At 36.5% G+C, this 20,413-nt stretch overlaps 2 protein-coding genes across 2 annotated transcripts in view; one reads left to right on the top strand and one right to left on the bottom strand.

Annotated features, from left to right (window-relative positions):
* FKBP1B (FKBP prolyl isomerase 1B) overlaps positions 1 to 20,113 on the bottom strand; it is a 79,585-nt gene extending 59,472 nt beyond the window's left edge. Inside the window, exons 1-2 of the mRNA XM_082481161.1 lie at positions 20,089 to 20,113; positions 12,841 to 12,912 (exon numbers count right to left, since the gene is read on the bottom strand). Coding sequence (XP_082337287.1) covers positions 12,841 to 12,877 — 37 coding nt within the window. The 5' untranslated portion in view covers positions 12,878 to 12,912; positions 20,089 to 20,113. The remainder of the gene's footprint in view (positions 1 to 12,840; positions 12,913 to 20,088) is intronic.
* Positions 1,507 to 16,530, top strand: LOC309670285 (WD repeat and coiled-coil-containing protein-like; the record flags this gene model as incomplete). The annotated part of the gene is made up of 3 exons (XM_082481159.1): positions 1,507 to 3,426; positions 12,451 to 12,571; positions 16,364 to 16,530. 3 exons carry the CDS (start codon positions 1,507 to 1,509, stop codon positions 16,528 to 16,530), a joined length of 2,208 nt encoding a protein of 735 aa, XP_082337285.1.
* Positions 20,114 to 20,413: the final 300 nt, after the last annotated feature.

The raw sequence follows: 20,413 nt of genomic DNA, 5'->3' as shown, positions 1-20,413 counted from the left end.
TAAAATATAAATCAGCCAAAGATGCAGAATGGGTATAGTTAAGTCTTACATCTTTAACCATAGTGATTATAGTGATAATTTGTAAACCTCTGCCCAGGCCTAATTTATTCACATTATTTTTTTTAATGCAAACAGAAAGAGACACAAGTTACATCAAAGCAGAAAGGAGATACTGGCAAAACAAGAACTACAAAAAGATGCTGAGGATGGGATTCAGTTACCTGTACATAAGCTTCTAATACCATCTTAGACAGTCTAGGGACTATCTAGGGATCATCTCTTTGTTGCCAGCTGCCACTCCAGAATGGCACTACTCTTTGTAAGTCCTATGCCATATCTGCCAGCCAGTGTGGCTGTCTCAGATATCCTAGGGTATTGAAAATAGTAATAGTTGGTTATATTTAAGTAATGAATCCCATCCTGACAATTTATGTTCAGCGATATGCGAGCTCTGTCCAAGCTAAACCCAGAAAAGGAGGGAAGAATGGAGACACCCAAGGCAGTCCATCTGAACCAGCTCTGGTCCTGAAACAATACAACCAAAACAAATTGGCGTATCCTCACATGGCCCCACTGTCTTAACATGAGTTCATTGGTTGGGTCTTTGTCAACTCTAGGATCTTTGCTTGACATTATTTTACATACTGTAGAAACTGCAGAGTTTAGGGAAACAGGAAAATTTTGTCTTCCTCTTTGCATTTTGGCTATATGATGAGGGAACGGTCCTCAGATACAGGTGGCTGGGAAGACCAAGAAAGAAATCTCTATATATTTGTAGCTAGGAAATCTGTCCCAGTAAAATGAACACTAATCAGCTGTCTTTGTTTTTACACTATTTTGCTTTTTTTTTAAAAAAAATCTCACCTTCCTTCATTCTCTTCTAACTACTAACAGAACAGAACATGATTTCCCTTTTCTACTTCCCTTTCATAGCCACTTAGGATTTTGTATCTTTGAATGATGCTGTCCATCAGAGATTGCAATCTGCCTTGTACAGTTCTCAGGTATGTTTAAATCTTCTTTTATCCTTCAAAGGCTGGCTGAAAGAAGTGTCAGGCCATTATTTCAGGCTGTAGCTTAATACTTAGGCTTAACAGTGTATGATCTCTCTCCAGCCTTCATTAAAGACCTTCATTCACTGAAGGTCAAGGTATTAGAGTGTTATTTTTAAATATACTCCCAGCAGTGAAGAGTTAAAAATAGACTTCTACGAAAACGTACAGTAATTGGTTAAACCTTGTTAGCCATCACATGAAGATGATAACTCCTCCCAGGAAAAGACATAGCAAAAGCAGCTTTGACATGGATTTATACTTAGAAGAGCAACTGCGGGCTTACTGTGAAGGAGTTCACAATATAGGCTCTTGGATTATTAGCAGAAAAACCAGCTTGATTCTGGAAAGGAAGGGAAGGAGATAGAAGATAAAATTTTCCTCATGATCTGCAAGTGAATTCCATGGATTCCCTACTTTGGAACAAGTACCAGTAGACAAAAAGCTTAAAAAGATGGAGCTGGGAAAGGCAAAGCTGCTGAGAACTGGCCTCAATGCTTTATATCAGGCCATCCATCCCGTGCACGGAATTGCCTGGACAGATGGGAAGCAAGTGATACTGACTGCTTTATACTATCATAACGGAGAACTAAAGTTTGGAGACTCAAGTGTTGTTGGTCAATTTGAACATGTTCATGGGCTTTACTGGGGTCCATGTTGCTCTACAGACACCCCAGCTCTGCTTGCTGTTCAGCATAAAAAGCATGTTAGCATTTGGCAGCTGGGCTACAGCACTGCGGAGAAGAATAAACCCTTGATTTCTCAGACTTGTGAAGTTGGTGAGCCGTTTCCACTGCTTTCCCAGGGCTGTGTCTGGCATCCAAAGAAGGAGGTCTTGGCTGTGCTTACAAAAAGAGATGCTTCAGTCTTGCATGCTGTTCGTACTGACAATACTAGAGTTAAGGCAGATATCAAAAGCAGTGGGCTTATCCACTGTGCTTGCTGGACTAAGGATGGTAATCGTTTAGTAGTTGCTATAGGCAGTGCCCTGCATTCCTACATATGGGATGATGCTCAGAAAACTCTAAGTACCTGCTCCTTTTGCCCAGTCTTTGATGTGGGAGGTTATATCTGTGCTATAGAAGCCACACTGGATTTCCAAATTGCTGTAGCTACTGAGCTTCCTTTAGATAATATCTGTGGTTTGAATGCAGGCATTGCATTTGATGTGCTATCTGGTACAGAAACTGGTTCTTTAATCTCACAGTCTGCTCTGGTGCTTGGTGATGAAGAATACTCCATGGACCTGCGAAGAAAGTCCATAGATTCAGACAGATCAGGTGTTGATTCAGTTGCTTCTTCTTCGTCAGGTCCCGTGGATTTAACTCATATCCTTGCAAACCACCGTCGGTCTGACCCTGGTCCTCTTATTACTCTGAAACGCAAAGACTCTGCAGCAACAAATGGTCAAGATTCTTCTCACTTGATCTTGGTGACATTTGAGAGAAAGGTAACCACCACCAGAAAAGTCACCATCCCAGGTATTCTGGTTCCTGATATAATGGCTTTTGACCTTAGAGCTCAGATTGTGGCAGTGGCCTCTAATACTTCTAACATTGTTTTGGTGTATTCAGTAACCTCTTCTTGCATGCCTCGTATTCAACAAATCCAGCTGGAAAAATATGAAAGACCAAAGGGCCTATGCTTTTTGACAGATAAACTCCTATTGATTCTGATTGGGAAGCAAAAGTTCCCTGATCCTAGTCTCATTCCATCTTCAAGTTCAGACAGGTATGTAATGCGCCTGATGATCAACGAACTGATGCTGGAAGAAGATTCTTCAGCATTGCCTGAGACGAAGCAGAATATGTTTTATAACTTTGAATCCTCTGTGAATATTCCTGGAAAAAGAAAGTTCTTTGAAAATATTGCCACAGAAGACCAACCTCAAAGCAGGGAGCTGCTAATACCAAGAAGCACAGTTATTCAATCTCCTAGTGGCAGGAGAAGACTCAACGAGGAAGTAAAGAGCCCTAGTTATGAGCAGAGCTCTTCATCAAGCGTGAGTGATCTGGATGAAAAAAGGCTCCCAGGTGACGCCTCGGTGGCCTTGGATACACTGGATGCTGAACCTACCAAGCGTTCAGTGTCTCTTCTTGGTTTTGGAACACCTACCAGGCTTTCCAGCAGACCAACTTCCCCTAAAGTGCAGTTCAATGTGATCCAAGAAACATCAAGTTCTCCTAAAAACAACAACTTGCCAAGTGAAAGAGGAACGAGTCACATATCTAGAAATTTAGAGAGGCTTTGTGGCAGCTTCAATGAGTTACAACTGAGTCTTTCTGAAATAACGGACTGTGCTAAAAATGGGAGGAGGATATCTTTAGCCTATCCATGTTCACAGGAACCACCTGTCGTTCATATCACTTATCAGGTAACTTTTTTGTCAGCTTAAATATATTGTGATAGGACATTGAATTTTTAAACAATCTTGTATTTATTGAGCTTTAAATCAAGAGGATGCAGTTTAATTCTTATCAACACATGAGAAATGTAACCTGAGTGGCATCAAGCTTAATTTAAAATAGTATTATAATTTGTCATTGAAACAATAACTCAGGATGATGTGGGTAACTCAGAGGATACTTCACATGGGAGATTTGTGTCTGTCTGCTCTTCTTTGATTAAGCACAACTGTCTTGGATACTAGCTGATCTTTTGTGCATCTGTCAAAGAGAGAAAACAGAGCCAAACAGTTGTTAATGTACAAAAGGTTTAAATGTTAATTTAGTGTAGAGATGAGCCTATGAGTAGGGTGGTACAGTAGCCCACCAGAAACTGGAACGTATTGCCTAGAGAAGCTGTGGATGCCCCATCCCTGGAAGTGTTCAAGGCCAGGCTGGATGGGGCTTTGAGCAACCTGGTCTAGTGGAAGGTGTCCCTGCCCATGGCAGGGGGGTGGAACTAGATGATCTGTAAGGTTCCTTCCAACCCTAATCATTCTGATTCCATGATAATAAATTCAAACCCTGGCTCAAATCCAAAGTTTGAAGATAGCTAGTGTCTCATGAAGGCCAAAACAAAGTATTGAATCTCAATTTATAGAAAACTTAGATGGGCATGACATGAAGTTGGCTTAATTTTACTTTAATTTCTCACCACTAATCTTCACAGAGCTAGACATAGACAATTTGAGAAAAATGTTACCACTTCAAATTTTCTGGAAAAAATATCTGTCAATATGCAATTATCATTTCATTAAATAAAAAGACGAATGTCAAATCATGATGTTCCTATCCAACCCTCGTTTCTGCAAAATTCCTACTGGCTTCAATAAGAATTTCGACTAAGGAATGTAAGTTGGGTAATTATTTCTGGCTATTATTCTTAGTATTATTCGCACTAATACTAACATTAAACTGATAATATATTTAGTCATGCTGATGCTAGTGGTATTGCTGCTAAAACTAGGGTCTCTTTCAGGATGTAGATGCCAATTATAAATGCATTCTTATCTACTGCAACATAAGTAGCATTATGTCAAAGTAATACATTACATTATGATGATGCTGAAGTATGTACTTGTCAAACAAATTTGACTTCAATTTACTTTAAAGGAATCCAGATAGGCACCTAAGTACCCCTCCTTAAACATTCATTAAGGGAATGGTAACTCAGTTAAATCATAATCATTACTTTTAGCAATTGTTTACTTGGCATTTAAGCAGATTCTAGTATATATATATATATCTCCAGTACTCTGGATAAAAGGAAAGCTTTTGGTCTGAAGTAGTCAATAATTTAACTTGAATACATTTTACAAAGTCTGGTGAAAAAAGCAACATGTCTGTTTAAATAATTTAGGATTATATTTGCCAAGAAGCAAGACCTTCTGTTACCCCAGCATGTTCAAATTAATTCTGATTTCTTAACATAAATCAACTTATTTATTTAGCAAGCAGCCTTATCTTTTGGATTCAATTGGATTAACCTTTCCAAAGAGAAGTTTTGTTTCTGACACTTAACATTAATCTCAGATCTGAAGTCACTGTGCACATTTCCTTGCACAAGCAGTAAGAATTAATTAACCTTTTTTTTCCTTTGGCAGCAAAGAAAAAAATATTAGTGCTTCTAAAATACTGCTAGACTAACTACATTTAGAAAGGAAGACTCTTACTTATCTGAAAAGGTTAGTTCCACATTAAGCCAGCAGAAAGCACCACTAGTACTGCATTATGACGACTCAGAAAAAGTGCCACTTTTAATGTCTTTCTGGCATACGTAGCTTTTCTGTGTAAGTCTCACAACTAATGCCTTGCATAGTCCAGCCCCTCTTCTGAAATCTAACAGGATCACAGCATGATGCCAAAAAATAATGAAAAATAGACTGATGGCAAAAAGGCCTCCAGACAGACAGGGAAATATTTGCTTCATAGGCAGCTAATAATTTTCTCAGAAAATAGTTGTTTTGATTAGTTTGGATTCAGACATCTGAACCTTGTTCCTCCTTCAGGAGTTGATTAGCGCTCTGTGAGCTCAGAGACTAGCTGGGCTGTGGGTTCCAGCCAGGCTCTGTGTTCACAGTGCAAAATGTCAGGAAATAGCTTTATTGCTTTATGATATAAATATCAGCTTGTGGAAAAGATTCTAAGCTTTAGGAACACTGCAGTCCAGTCAATAACATGGCCATTATCTTTCAGCTTTTTGTGCCAAATGCATGTCTTCTTAAGCGTTTGTATAATCCCTAGCGTGGCAGAGGCTCAATCTTGATTGGGAAATCTATTGTACTATAAAACATAATGATCAGTACTGCATAACCATATTTATGCATTAAAAACATAACAGGAAAGTTTAAAACATAACAGATAAAAATGTAGCAATAATTAACAGGCAATTATGAACACTTGTGCAGAAGCATTATTGACATATTTATGTATTTCCAGTTCTGCTTAGAAAATCGTAATATAAAACAGAATGTGCATTACTTAATAATTCATAATGTCTGCCCACTAAATAGTCTTCAAAATCTTTGTTTATTCTGTTAGCGCTAGCCTAACTATAACTCCTCTGAAGTCATGTCCATGCAGTACTACCAGAATTTATATTCTTTGTAGCCCGTAGCCATAAAAGAAAAACACGATCACTCACACTTTGGAAATGTCACTGCACTATCACTTGTGTAATAGCATTCAGCCACCAGAGGTGACTTGATCATTCAACCCTGAAAAGCAAATATTATTGCTCTTTCATCACATACAGACTTGTGATTCAGGATAGTGTAGGAGAGCAGACAGACAGACCCAGTAAAAGGATATTATTTAAAAAGAAAAAAAAAAAGAAGAGATGAGGATCTGTCACAGATTTTTTTCTGTTTCATTTTGAAAAAAGATACTTTTTTCATCCCTTTCCCCAAGAAAAGGAACAGCTGCAGAATATTTAAAATAGCCTCATTCAAAAGCTAATTACAGTGGAAATAAAGCCAATCTGGATTTGAAATTAATGGCATTTAGGCAAACCTCTCCAGGAGGAATAAGATTCATCTTAAACTGAAGAATATCTTAAAACTCCTAGATTTTTCTCACAAGCAGTATTATGTCAAAAGTATATATCACTGAGAGCATTGATTGCATAATTAAACAGGAAATAAATATCTTTACAGTAATTAGTCACCATGATTTCCTTTTCTTAGCACCCACCAATAATTGTATACAATTCAATTTGTACTTTTATAGCATCTTCATACAATTTACTATGGGAAACTTTATTGCCAAGGTCAGCTATAAAATAAACAATTTTTTACACAGAGCTGGGAGATGAATAGAAAGGATGCAAACATATGGCAATAAAGTTTTTCTGATAGAATTGCGTGAAGTAGAGATACAGAAGGGGGGTATAAGGCTGGCACAGTAAAATGAGCAAAGACCAGGCTGCAATGATCAGCTGTAATAAGACCACGAACCTTTCTGAAATCCAAAGGGCAATTTTGACTTGGGTTGAGCAATAGAAAGCCATGAAAATGATGGAAAAGGAAGGTGATGTGGCTGCTCCCTGGAGTAAGAAACTAGTCAGCCATCCTGAAGTTTAGAGCGAAGAGATTTAGGATGACCATAAAATAAAGACCTGCAGTAGTCAAGACAAGGTGTAATTAATGCATGGATAACATTTTGAGCAAAGGTTGAGGAATTTGTTAAGAACAAATTCTGACAACAATGTTCTGAAACTGATCAATAGCAGACAAGCAGGGTTTGCAGAGGAGACACAATACCTTTTATTAGACCAGATGATTTGTTTGTTGGATACATAGACACAAAGGAAAAGGAATACATAATGTCAAAAATGAATCCAAGTTTTTGTATTGTATAAAGAAAGTAAAAATCTGAGTTAATAAAAAAACACACCCAAAGATCATGGAAGCACAAGCACAAGGACAAAGGATATAACTTAGATTACAATATATCTGAAACTGTAGTTGCAGCACTATTAAAAAGGAGCCAAGAATAGAGAAATCCTAGCATCATATAATCTGAAACGCTGATGTGCACGATAAATGCAAACTGCACTGGGATTTAAGCACCCCTGAGCACCTCAGATCGCTTCCAATGCAAACATTTTACAGGCTTATGCTTCTCTAACAGGTTAATTAAGGTTGCAGTTGGAATGTCCCACATAAAGGCAAGCAAAGATATTAAGATCTTCATCAAAATAAATTCAAGACCCATCAAAAATCAAAAAGGAATCACAGCAACAGTAGAAATCATGAGAGGAAAGGGGAGCAGTGCAGGCTGCAAAACCTAATTAAAACTACCAGTGGCAATGCTGCACAAGACTTAATGACACACAGCACTTTAAATATCAAAAATCATATTTCTCATTCCTCTTCAGTGCTCTTCCTTAGACATCTAACTCTCTTTTCATTGTCTTCTCGGCCAGCTCCCCCACGTCTATTTAATTTACCATTTTTTTCTCATCCCACACAACGAATGTGGGGAGTAAAGGCAAAAGCAAACTGACTAATGGGTACTAAGGTATCAAAACTGAAATTATTCCTGAAGCATAACACGAAGAGCTGAAACCAAGGGTTTAAGAAAATGAAAACAGAGTTCTAGGCAACTACAGCACAATTCATCTTACAATGCATATATGTGACTGACTAACCTGATACCTTTCATTTATAAAAGAACAGATTATTAACACAAAGGATATGAAGAATATTTAAAATACCTGTAATTCAGTACAGTACTTCAAATCATGCCACAGGGGAAATTATTTGTTCAACAGCAGAGAATAGGGATTAATAGAAGAAATATAAAATGGTTAAGGAATTACCTGGAAGGAAGATAGTAAACAGTGATAGTAATATAAAAGAAAATGGAAGACATTTACTAGAGGATTTTCTCATGACTGATTTTCAGGCTAATCTAAAAGTTTCATTAGTGATTTGATAAGATATGCTAATAAAATCTACATACAGCATAAAGTCAGTAGTAGGACAGGAAGAAGTCAATAGAGGATCAGGATATCACACCTGTAATTTGATGACCTTAGCATCTAGAATAAAAAAAAATTATTGAAATGAACTAATTTGAAGTGGATAGTGATATATTCCACAATAAATAGAAGGAATTTCTGCTGTAAACTGGATATTCATTAGCTGGGAACAACCAAGGATGAAAAAAGCTTGCATGTGTTAAGTGACTATAAGATGATTATGAATCAAAAATGTGACATGTTTATGAAAAGAACAAAGACAATCTGTGGGTACATCAGTGAGGTACACCCAGTAAGTAATGCAATACTGGGCAACACAGCCGTGAGGCCTCATCTGGAAAACATTTAACATTTCTAGACATCTATGTGCAAGAAAGACTCATTCAAACTGCAATCGATCACTAAACCAGTGTTAGTAAAACCAATTCTGATTGGTAGCATATTCCACTGTTTCATTAGTCGTTGCATTTAAGTTCATGAAGATGATCTCAGCATCCAGGCAAGCATAGTGCATTAGGAAATAGAAGATAAATAGTGAAAAAGGTCAAGAGGCAGAACTAGCTGACTGCTCAGTGGGGTTCAAAAAAGTAGTAAAAGACGTTTATTTATCATGCAGACATACGGAGTATAACATCTAATCCAGGAACTCTTTTTACCTTAGTAAATGATTTTCTTCCCATATATATTTGCATTCCAAACCATGACTTTTGAAAGACAGTTTGGTAACACTGTGATGGACTGGCTGCAGCCCAGAAGACCCTTTATAGGTTATAAAATCTGATCAAGGGGGCAGGCTGGCACGGATAAAGGAAAACAATTTTTGAATTGATGGTTTCTTTCTGTTGGATTTTTGTTGAGGGAGAGTTCACCTGGCACACTACAAGAAGTTGGCTAAAGAAACTTAATCTGTAAATATCCACTCATGTATGTAAAAATATATTTATTTCTTCTGTGATTAATATGTTCTTAGTCTACCAATAAACTTTGGTTTAGGAAAAAGCAACTAACATTAGGGGCTTTTAATATGACAATGACAAGTTCCTCTGGTTTCTATTGGACATAAATAGCAACACAGCAAAACCAGAGATACATATTTTGGGAAGAGGCGGATTAAATTTAGATTTGACTAGAAAATGGTCTTTGGGTTAAGGCATGAAAATGGGAAGTACTGAGGTGAGATTTTAGTTGTATTTCTAACTCAGTCACAAATTACTTGCATGACCTTGAATGAATCTCCTAATCTTCCTGTGTAAGGATTTGATCATCTATAAAAAGGGAATACTAACAGTTACCTACCTCTCAAGAAGGCCTGCATTTAAATCAGTTAACCTATGATATGACATGCATGAACATATTCCCTAAAGAGATGGCATGTTATAATCACTTAAACTCCATGTTAGAAAGAAAGGCTAAATAATTAGAAGATTAAAACAAAGAAAGATTCTTGACCTGACAGAATTTGCCAGGAGACAAAAATAAAATGTAAAGATGATTAAGTTTATCATTATAAACAGAAGTGTATGACAAAGGCAGAGAGAATAGCTAATATGAATTCTCACAAGTGATGAAAGACAGACAACTTGAAACTTAAGCTTTGAGGTCTGTACTTGAAAAACTGGTCAGGATAAAACATAGATGCCATGTAGTTTTGTATATACAAAAATATCTTCTGCTTTTAATAGCTGTTCCAACGATAAATTGCAGGGCTAAGTAGGAGACATACTAGAACAAAGTCACCTGTAACATACATTTCCATTCAACTGATTTCAAGTCAACAGAGGCACAGCTAGATTTTTTTCTGATTATTCTTGAGTTGAAGCGTATCTACGTGAAAAAATGAACCACTTTGGTCAAGGCAATGTGCCTGTCTCATTTACTGTCCACAGTTTTCTATAACTCATTAACTGAAGTACAAGTTTTAATAAACTCTGCTATTTCAACCTGAATTCAGGAAAATGAAGTAGTTGTTAGATGTACTAATCCACAATATGCAGCAATGAAAAGCTTTGCACAAATATCTGTACAGGCAAACGGCATCTTTGCAATGTAAACGCAAAACACATGCTCATTGCTGAACATTCAGCCCATTGAGTTTTAAGTGTATTTAGGTTCAATAGAATATAGTACTATATAATTCGAAGAGACCTAAAAATGACAAAGAAGTTCTGTTATATATTATAGCTGTAATAAAGTTACTATACGTTTATGATGAAGAAAATGGTACTCCTTTGATGCATTCCTTAGGTATTTCCCTGTTAATTACACAGCAACAAATTTCTGGCTGTTTTGAAAGGGGGAAAGAGATAAGAAGACTTTTGAAAGTTGGGAAGTTTACGTTTTTAACGGAAAGATATTTTTACATTTCTTACATCTTCAATCATCATAATCATACATCAATCATAATACATAAATAAGTAACAATCAGCCATAGACTAGCTGCATGGCCAATTTATGATAGAGTGGGGAAAAAGTACTTTTGCAACAGTTGGTAGACATTCTGATTTACAGAATGCAATGTGGTTGCCTGACACTATGCATAATATGTACAGAAAAATGAAAGTGATTGATTTAGAAAGGTTGTTACACAGCAAAAAAGCATGTGTTCACTGAGAGCGACTGAGACAAAAGACAGCAGAATTAGAAAAGAAGACAAGCATTAAAAGAGATGTTTATTTAGTCAAAAGTTAGATTACTATGCACAGAAATAGAAAATGTAGTTGTGAAGTCATTCCACTGTAAGTTTCACATTAGCAAGAAAGATTCAAGGGTACGAAGTAGACACAGACAGGGTAGGACTAGAACAGGAGTTAGGATGCATGACATCTTTTCAACCCATTGTAAAACATTAACCTGGATCCCTTCTGAATGTACAAACCAGAAAAGTCTAGGAAATGGGATACATAGACTGTTCATTCAAATAAGAAATATGTTAAATCTGGGGGGATTGCAAACATAAGGGATGCCAAAGAAAAAAAACACCATAACACATGGGAACTACACAGGTGGAAAGTACGAAGAGGAAAGAACAAAATGAAATTCACGGGACAAAGCATAGCAAGAATATTTAGCAAAATATATTTAGCAAAGTATATTTAGAAGAAAATGTCCAATTCACATATATTGTATAATGGCATTGAGTCCCTGGAAAATTTTTAATGCTAAAATGACTTTCAAATGATAGCAGATAGGAAAATGTAAATGCAAATATATATCCACTCCATAATCATATTAGCTCAACTATTTTGTGGTTCTTGCACTTTGCAGTGATAACAATGATGGAACACAAAGGTGTTGATTCTGAAGGCCAGCTAAACTTCATGGAGCATGAATATGCAAGTGTGTTCTTTTAGTGAATGTCAGAGCAAATTCCAGGGCTGTAAATCCATACATTCCCTCTCTCTCAAAGAAAGTCACAAGATTCGTAAGTTACCTTGTTATGACAGCTTTTCAGAGAGACTGTCACTATGTCCAGTCTCTGCAATTCTCTCTGTGTCAGAACTGAGGTTATTTTACTGGGGTGGAATAGCTGACCAAGGACTATCAAAACCACCCATGCGTACAATTGAAACTGAGCAGAGTACTCATTTGCTCTGGTAGCATCTTGGACAACTTCATTCCAGGCATGATATATTACCTTCCACTGAATTGATTCTTCAGGCAGAAAGGCCCAATAGACGCATATATGCATGACCTGATTCATTATATATACAGGGCTGATGCAGTTTTGAGCTTCATAAGCACACAAAGCAAAAAGCAAAGAGGCATATTCCTCTTCACCTGGGACTGCGAGATTGTGCTTAGAATTGCATTGCATAATGGTATCTATAAATTGTAAGAAAAAGACAGACAAAGAAAAAGCAAAATGACTAAAGAACTGAAAGGAGTAAGAGCAGAGGAATGGTTAAAAGAACTCAGGCACAACGTCTAAGACTTTGACAAGATCTTTTCTTTTACATATATGCATTCGAAGAAAAGTTTTTCAAATGGAGCAGTTACTGAAGAAACAAAAGATGTTCTCCTCTGTGATGGCAAGATCCATTTGAATTTAGTCCAGCAGCTGTTTGATCTGCCTGTTATTGAAATGAAACACGGTATGTTCTTTTTATTTCTGGTATCTGGTTTCAACTGAGGTTTTTAGCTTAAAAAAGGCATTTGTAGTAGAGTAATTACCCCATACTTTAGTAAACTGAGATAGCTAACTTTTTTTGATAAGTATGTGTTTTCCTTTGTCTGAAATATGGCAGAGCGTCTCTTGAAATCACTTAAATGCTAAGTAACTGCAGAACTACCTGTTACCAGAGTAATATATTAGATGCCTCTACAGAGAAAGGCTGAGAAAATAATTAGTACACTGTATTACCTGCAAATAGAAATGCTTCCTTGAGACCTTCTGGCATTTTGTTTTGCCCATCTTTACGAGCATGTCCCAGACCTGACAATAGAAAGTAGGTTGGAAAAAAATTCATTCTCAGAACATGAGATATATATATATCTATGTATCATGTAGCATTTGGGATTATTTTAATGTATGATAAACAATGAAGCTCAATGTTCTAATTTGCCAGTCTCACATTTCTACCACCCACCACTGATTAACATGTAAGAACAGAAGCAGCTAGGGATAACCTAGCCCCAGACTGGTCTCTTGATTCACCTTGTCCCTGTCTGTCCATGTATGCTACCTTCTTAGCAACATACATACTGTTATTTTTTAGCTATTTCTCTATAATGCTTCTGATGGCTTTTCTCATCACAGTCTAAGTATATTGTCATCTTACAGTACACAGCAGTTGGCTATAATTATGATCTCTTTGCAGGGTTTCCACACTGAGAGATCCATAAATTACTCTCTGTCTTGCCCCTTGTCTTAAGCCCTGACAAGCTGAGACATATTGGCTTAATTGGTATACTCTGTCTTATGAGAAATGAATTCAACTGTTGGTGAAAACAAAAAGAAAAGTAATAACATAAGCTATAGTTTATATATATATATATATATATATATATATATATATATAGTTTATATATATACACCAGGTTATATACCAGACTGCTATACAACAGGCTTATTGATGAAAAAGAAACCAAGCCTGGGATGTTACTGGTGCTGGCACCAAGGACAGTGGGAAAAAGAGACGTAAAATATGCACCATTCTGCCATTCATATTCTGCTTATCTACTTGTTGTTGACCACAAGGATGAAGAAAAGGGGCTACAAATACAACACTGATTAGTAGATCTGCCTTTATCCAAGTCACATTGGGCCATTTCACTTTTCCCCTGGCTTACAGCAGTTTCTGAGAGTTGTTCGAGAAAATAAGGATATGCAGGTTTCATATTTTTGTCAACAATCTCTCTTGACCGTACAGTGCAGTGGAGGCATATATGAAAACACTCCACTTGCTGTAGAGGCCTGAGCTATTTCCCAGCAGGCTTTTTCCCTTGCATGGCACAACCCATTTTTAACCTGTACTTCCAATTTTTGATTGTGGAAACAAATGCCCATAATGCAAAAAGCAGTTTAGAATTCAGTATGAAAATAATAAATAATCGTCCTGTGAGAAAACCTATTTTCAGCCCTATAGAACAGTTGAATATTTAAAATTTAATTAACAGAACACCACTCCTCGATTTCATGCATTAGACTTCAGAGATATCAAAAAGAGAATGTCTCAGAATCACCCTAACATGTCCCTCTTTCTGTTTAATGTGGTGCTCAGCTCTTTTGAAAGTGAGTCTGTTTGTTGACAGCAAAAAGAATAACTGAAACAAGAAGCTTTCTAAAGTCACCAAAATCTTGCAAAATTATCAAGTATGGGGCAGAAGTAGTTACGTAGCAACTTATTCAGTTCCGATCAGTACAGGTCTATATTCCTAAATCTTTCCTTTGCCACAGGCATGAATATTAAATGTGATGTTTAAAAATATCACTCCCATCCTTTAATACTGTATAATTAAAGGGGACACAATGAAGACTGTGCTTGTATTGTAATGACAGGCTGGCATTTTTTACTATGAATAAACACTTAAACTGGAATATATTGGGAAGAAGTTCACAACTGTAGCCCAAATTCATAGCCACACACAGCAAGGCTATGAAGATCGAGTCATGCAAGCAATGAACTTGGCCTCCTCATGTGCACTTTAAGCCCAGGACTGTAATACCATTACTTGTACTAACTATAGCCTGTCATAATACCTGCTCTGGTATAAGCACAATGAAGTCCCTCTTTTCGGCCCGTCATCATTATAATAATTGTGCATAGCAAAAGGGTACTACATCCTGCACAAGGTTTTTCCACTATTGAAATACCTTGTGGGATATGCTTCAAAGCAAGTGTTATCAATGACACAGAGAATTTCAAACATTTCAATGGATGAAACTAAAAAGTCGCAAGAGTTTGACAAAAGAGTATGCTTTATCAATTTCACCAACAACGTAACTATGGATTTGGACAGCAGAATTTCAACTTTCAGGCCTATTGCTTATCGAATCTGAAATCTGTCCAGAATTAGAACAAAAGTATTAAGAGTAGAAGATTAAAGATTCATGGTTTGGAATGACAATCTTCTTATGATGTAACAGGTGACACAACAACATGCAATAGTGCAGCAGCCTGGAAAAGTGCTTTGTTAATAGTATAAGGAGGGGAGATTTGCCTTGTCCAGGAACGTGCTTTGTTATGACTGACAAAAATTAAGCATGGTTCTTCTGGATTTTCTACACTTTCTTTTTTCACATTCCTTTTCAAATTACAGTTTTATCTCCCAAAATTAAAAATTTCAACCACAGAACATAACATGGCTTTCTTTACCTCAGATCCCAGCTAATGTCCCTGCTCAGTAATGACAGGATCACACGCTCTAAGAAAAACATGTGATACAAGGGCTCCCACAATGCTTTTCAGTTGCCACAGAATTTTTTTTTTCATAAAATGTCAAACTGAAAAAAAGATAAATAAGGAATTCACTATTTTCTATGAGAACTGCAATATCCAGTCCAAAAGAAAACAGATTAATCGCTAAAAATATATATATATGGTACACATAGCTTCATTGTCAAGCTGATTTGCAAAGGGAAGTAAAAGACAAAGGGGAGTAGCTTTATTTTCTATTTCTATGCAATAGAGAAAGTGAACCTGAATGATTTTGATGCCTTTGTTTTTTAATCTTGACTCTTTTTTTTCACACACACAACAAAAATTAAAAATGTCATTCAGATTTTGTTCATTCTCTTTATGAGAAGATTCAATAAATAATTACAGGACAAAAAATTATTATATCAGGTTTTGTAAATAATCTTTTATAAATCATGATATCTTTTATACGTCATCTTCAAGGTGTAACTTCCTTCCATTTGCTATATAAATTTGAAAACATACTGAACAATCTTGGCTTGACAGTAAAGGAGATGGAAACTCCTACTTCCTTCTAGACCAAATACAGCACAATCATTTTCCTCGCCAACTTTTTCAGGTTTTATGATCTCTTCATCATCATTTGGGTAGAGCAGATGAGCAAAAAGGATAAAAGAAGTAGATGTCACTAGAACAAAAGTCAGCATGGAAAGGCTGGCTGAGTTTTCAGAAAACGGAGATACTTACAGTTTATCAGAACTAGGAAAGTTCTTTCAACTTGACTTAAATAAGGGACAAAATGCCTCAAAGCTTTCAAGACGTTTCATTTAGCTCCCCTTCGCATTTATACAAAGGTGTGTTTAACATGGATTGTCAGACCTTAATGTCATTAGCGTAATAAGGCTTTAGAGCACAAAAAGAAAGCCTGCTCTGCTTGCGTGCTGTCTGGCTTTTTAAAACGTGCTTGTGCATATTACATAACCAGAGCAGTACACTCAGTTTCTTTTTTTTGCTTAATTTTTGTAGGTTCTTCTTGGATTGTGCTCACTGCAGACAAGGACGGCTTTGTACCATTAATATTCAAAGCAACACAAGAGATAATCATAAGAGACGGAACTGACAGTTCAGAAGTCTGTGGAGGTCACTCCTACAAAAAAAGCATTTCAATGCGACCACCAAGCAGAGTGACATAATTTCTGAACAAAGAATACTAATGACCTTCTTTTCTAATACAACACAGAGACATTCTGCAGTGTCAGAAACTGAGTGACTAGCAAGCTGTCTTCACTACTTTCAATGTATTTTAACTGTAAAATCTGTGGCATGGTTACAATATAGCTAAATCCTAGGATTGGCTGGACCCTCATGATTTCTTCTGAAGGATCAGACCTAGAGTGAAGTTTACCACAGCTGTTGTTATTAATGGCTGCCAACGGACTGGAGCAGAGAGACTAGCCTCTACTTTAATTGTGGTCAGGATTTTCTTGGAGAAACTATATTATGCTAAAAATTATGTAGTAACAATTAATCTAGCTACTACAGGTGTACAGTCCACACAAAAGAAAGAGCATGTATATTCATTAAGGAAAACCAGGAATGGAAAAAAAAAAAAAGGAAAACTGCATCAGGGTCTCTTTACTGTTCCAGCTGGATCCCATAGAAACTTGCAACATTTTCAGAAATGCTTAATTTTTATATGAAAATGTTTAATTACTAGAAAGGCTGCATCACTGTCTCCCATCAGTGTCTTACACAGCACGTAGATTTATACATGCACACAGAAGAGAAAGAAAACACCTTGCAAAGTAAATTAAGGATCAAAGATGTTGAACACAAACTTCATTTGGCTAAATGCAGTTGGTCTACACTGAACTTGTCATCTAGACTCCTGTATGATCAATCAAAAAAAGAAAAGCACTTCCACAGCAGATTTACGTATGCTTTAACATAGATTTCTAAAACTGATTGTGGTGAATGATCCCTATTAAGTAAATAAGTGCCTATTCCTTTCCACTGACTGCAAAAGCTAGTTTAAATACAAACATTTACATTTAGTCAGATGAACCTCACCGTCAGAGACAAGAGGCAATACAGATATATCTGAGAAGCAGGCAGACGGATTCACAGAAGTTAAACTATCATGATTATGGTGACAGAAATAGGCATAAGGGAAGAACTGAATGAACTCCCTAACTTTTCTTCCTCTAAATGTAAAAGAGATGTGTTAAGTGTAATGAGTAGCCACATATGCGAGGCCCAGCATTTTGTACCGCTGGACAGGCCCCAACAGAAACCATGGAAAGGTATGCCCGCTTCACCCTATACATTCAGGGAAACATAAAAGGAATGAGACTTATATAAGCTACTATTAAGACTTATTTTTCATACTGTGCATTTTGGGTCTTGTTAATACTCCTGGAGAGTCTTTTTTCTCTGCCTGGGAACCATGGCAAGCCTTTTTATAGGGCACAGATATGCTAAAATCCAGTTACAATACTTCACCCCGTACCAAGGCTGAATCCAAAAGTCTATGGTCTATGATCTATGGCCTGGAGGCATTTAATGGGTTTGGAGGTCTGGCATTAGTACCATTCCAGTGATGCAGCCAGAAGTCTTATGAGGAATGGTTTCAATTCCTGAAATAAGGGAACAGTTTCAACTCATTGAATGAAATAATGCCCTTCTCATGCAAGTATCTTCCGAGAGACAAAGGAATCATCATTCCAAATCACGTACAACCCCAGGTATGCAATGTAGTTGGGTATATTTGTACTACCTTGTTTGCAAAGATCTTTTTAAGCAGTCTCAAGGACCATTCTGGTTTGTAAAAAAAAAAAAAAAAAACAACCACAACAAACCAAAATAAAATAAATCTGACCTTTTAACTATCAAACATGTTTATTACTTTATGGTTACTTAGTTAATTGGATTGCCTGCTACTTTGCATTAAAATTGTCTTCAAAAGAGTATTTATATTATTACTGCTGTAAAAATCTAGGTTAATTCATGCTTTCCTTCACTCAAATCAGCCCAAATCATTGAAATCAAATAAGTAACACAGAAGTTCACAGACTTAGTATGGTGAAAGAAGACATTATCAGATGTCTAAATGACATACCACATTTTGAAGCAGCAGATGTTTCTAATCCTGCAAATACACTTGAACAACATCCTTGTTTCTCACAACAGTATCTGATATTTACAATATTTAGCTATGGCCAAGTAAAATAAAATTTAATTATAACTAACTAGAATGATGGGATGATATATTTTAGAGGCCTATTTAGGCTCAACTAAAGGAAGAACTAAAAGAAATTTTTTCTCACAAATATTATCTTCTATGGGTGGTAGTCCCATAGTTTGGTCCACTTGAAATGAAGCTAATGAAAATAAAACATAACAAAAAATATGTTACATGGAACAGTTCTGCACTCTGAACTTATGAACTTGAGGAAAAATGGGATTGAGCCTATCAGGTTGATAACACATCAAGACACTTTTTTTTTTTTGCAGTATAGTTTCTTTGAATTCATTACATACATTATTCATAAGGACTTCCTTGTTGCTAGAGAAATACCCACGTTCCACCTTTTTTCAGCTTTGTGCCTTCGCACTGTTGCAAAAGCCAAAAGGGGAATTCTGAGAAGGTGAAAATCTTAACTAGCAGAGATCAGCGAGTATCTAGGCATCAAAGATGCCTCAGAACTTACACTTATCACTACACGTGTTGTTGTCAGTCTTTCACACTACCATTTTAATTTTTCATGTATTACTCTTCTATAAAACAATTTGAATGTTGACAAGAAGAGGAGTGCAAGGAGCTTCTTTGAACAGACATCAAAGTTTGGTTTGGTGGAGATAAAAAAAGGCAAATAAACTTTTAGATGACAAAACAATTAGTTTCAGGGTATAACTGGCTGTAAAAGTCAAAAACTTATTTCTGTAATGCTTAATGGACTTCTGGATTTGTTATACTTTGGTGACATTATTTTCTCCTGCTGTATGATTCAAGGCCTATTGAACCTAAGTAAGAACTAATCTGCCTGAAAGTGCTATCATCACTCAGCACAACTAGTCTGGTAACAAACAAGGACCCCAGTTCATATTGTTGGACACTTAAAATTTTATAGGAAGCCTTAGGAAAAATAAACTATATATCTGACTTTAACATAATACAATTAAAATTGTATTATGTGAAAGAATAGCACTGCCCCCCCTCATTTTTTAACACACTATTATGTACATATATTTGAAAATAAGTGTTTAAATCATATACATGCACTTAAAAACGGAAAACAATTGAATTAAGAAATATTTGATTTCAGGTAATGATTTAGGAGTGCAGTGCGCTGCAGAACTGCCTTATACAGAGTCTATCACAGGGCTGTAAAGTTATAATTGAAAGCAATAAAAGCACTGGAAGAAGTGCTGAAAAGATTTATGCAAAGCAGAGGATAAATTTTCAGTTTTGGTTTGGATGGAGAACAGATGGAGAATCAGTGAAGCAGAGAGATGCAAGACGACTGTTCTATTAAGCACAAGCTGCACAGAAGCTTTTTTGCACAGTGATAAAGGCATGTGGAAAGACAGAAAGAGTTTGTACTACACAAGTTAAGCAGACAGTAGGCTGTGAATAGGAGAAAAGCATAGACTGAGAAGCGTTCACCATCCTCTAGAAGTGCTATTTTATAGGGCCAAAATCAATCAGTTTAGAAAAAAGTTGTTCACCTAAATTTCATGAAGGCACTAACCTCCTCTTTAAGGCTCCTTATTTCACCAGCAGAAAGGACAGGCTCCTCTGGAAGAATTATGAGACTACTGGTGCTAGGTTTCTGTCCAGTTATCCTGTAGGGGAGTCTGTCTTCTGTAATTAAAACAGAGGAAAGCTAGGAAGACTAGGATCTTAAATTAGAAGTCAAAGCAGAATGACTACACTCAGTATGCCATACCGGTGGCATGCAGGAGACGAAATGGTGTACCAGCTCCTCCAAAATGTTTCCCCTGTGGGGAATAAACAACATACCAGAAAGCCTAAATTTCCATTTTAATTACTCTGCATCTTTATCCAGCACATTT

This window comes from Vanellus vanellus (genome assembly GCF_965231255.1).
Source record: "Vanellus vanellus genome assembly, chromosome: 3".
Lineage (NCBI taxonomy): Eukaryota > Metazoa > Chordata > Aves > Charadriiformes > Charadriidae > Vanellus > Vanellus vanellus.
This window is presented reverse-complemented; position numbering and strand designations above follow the sequence as displayed.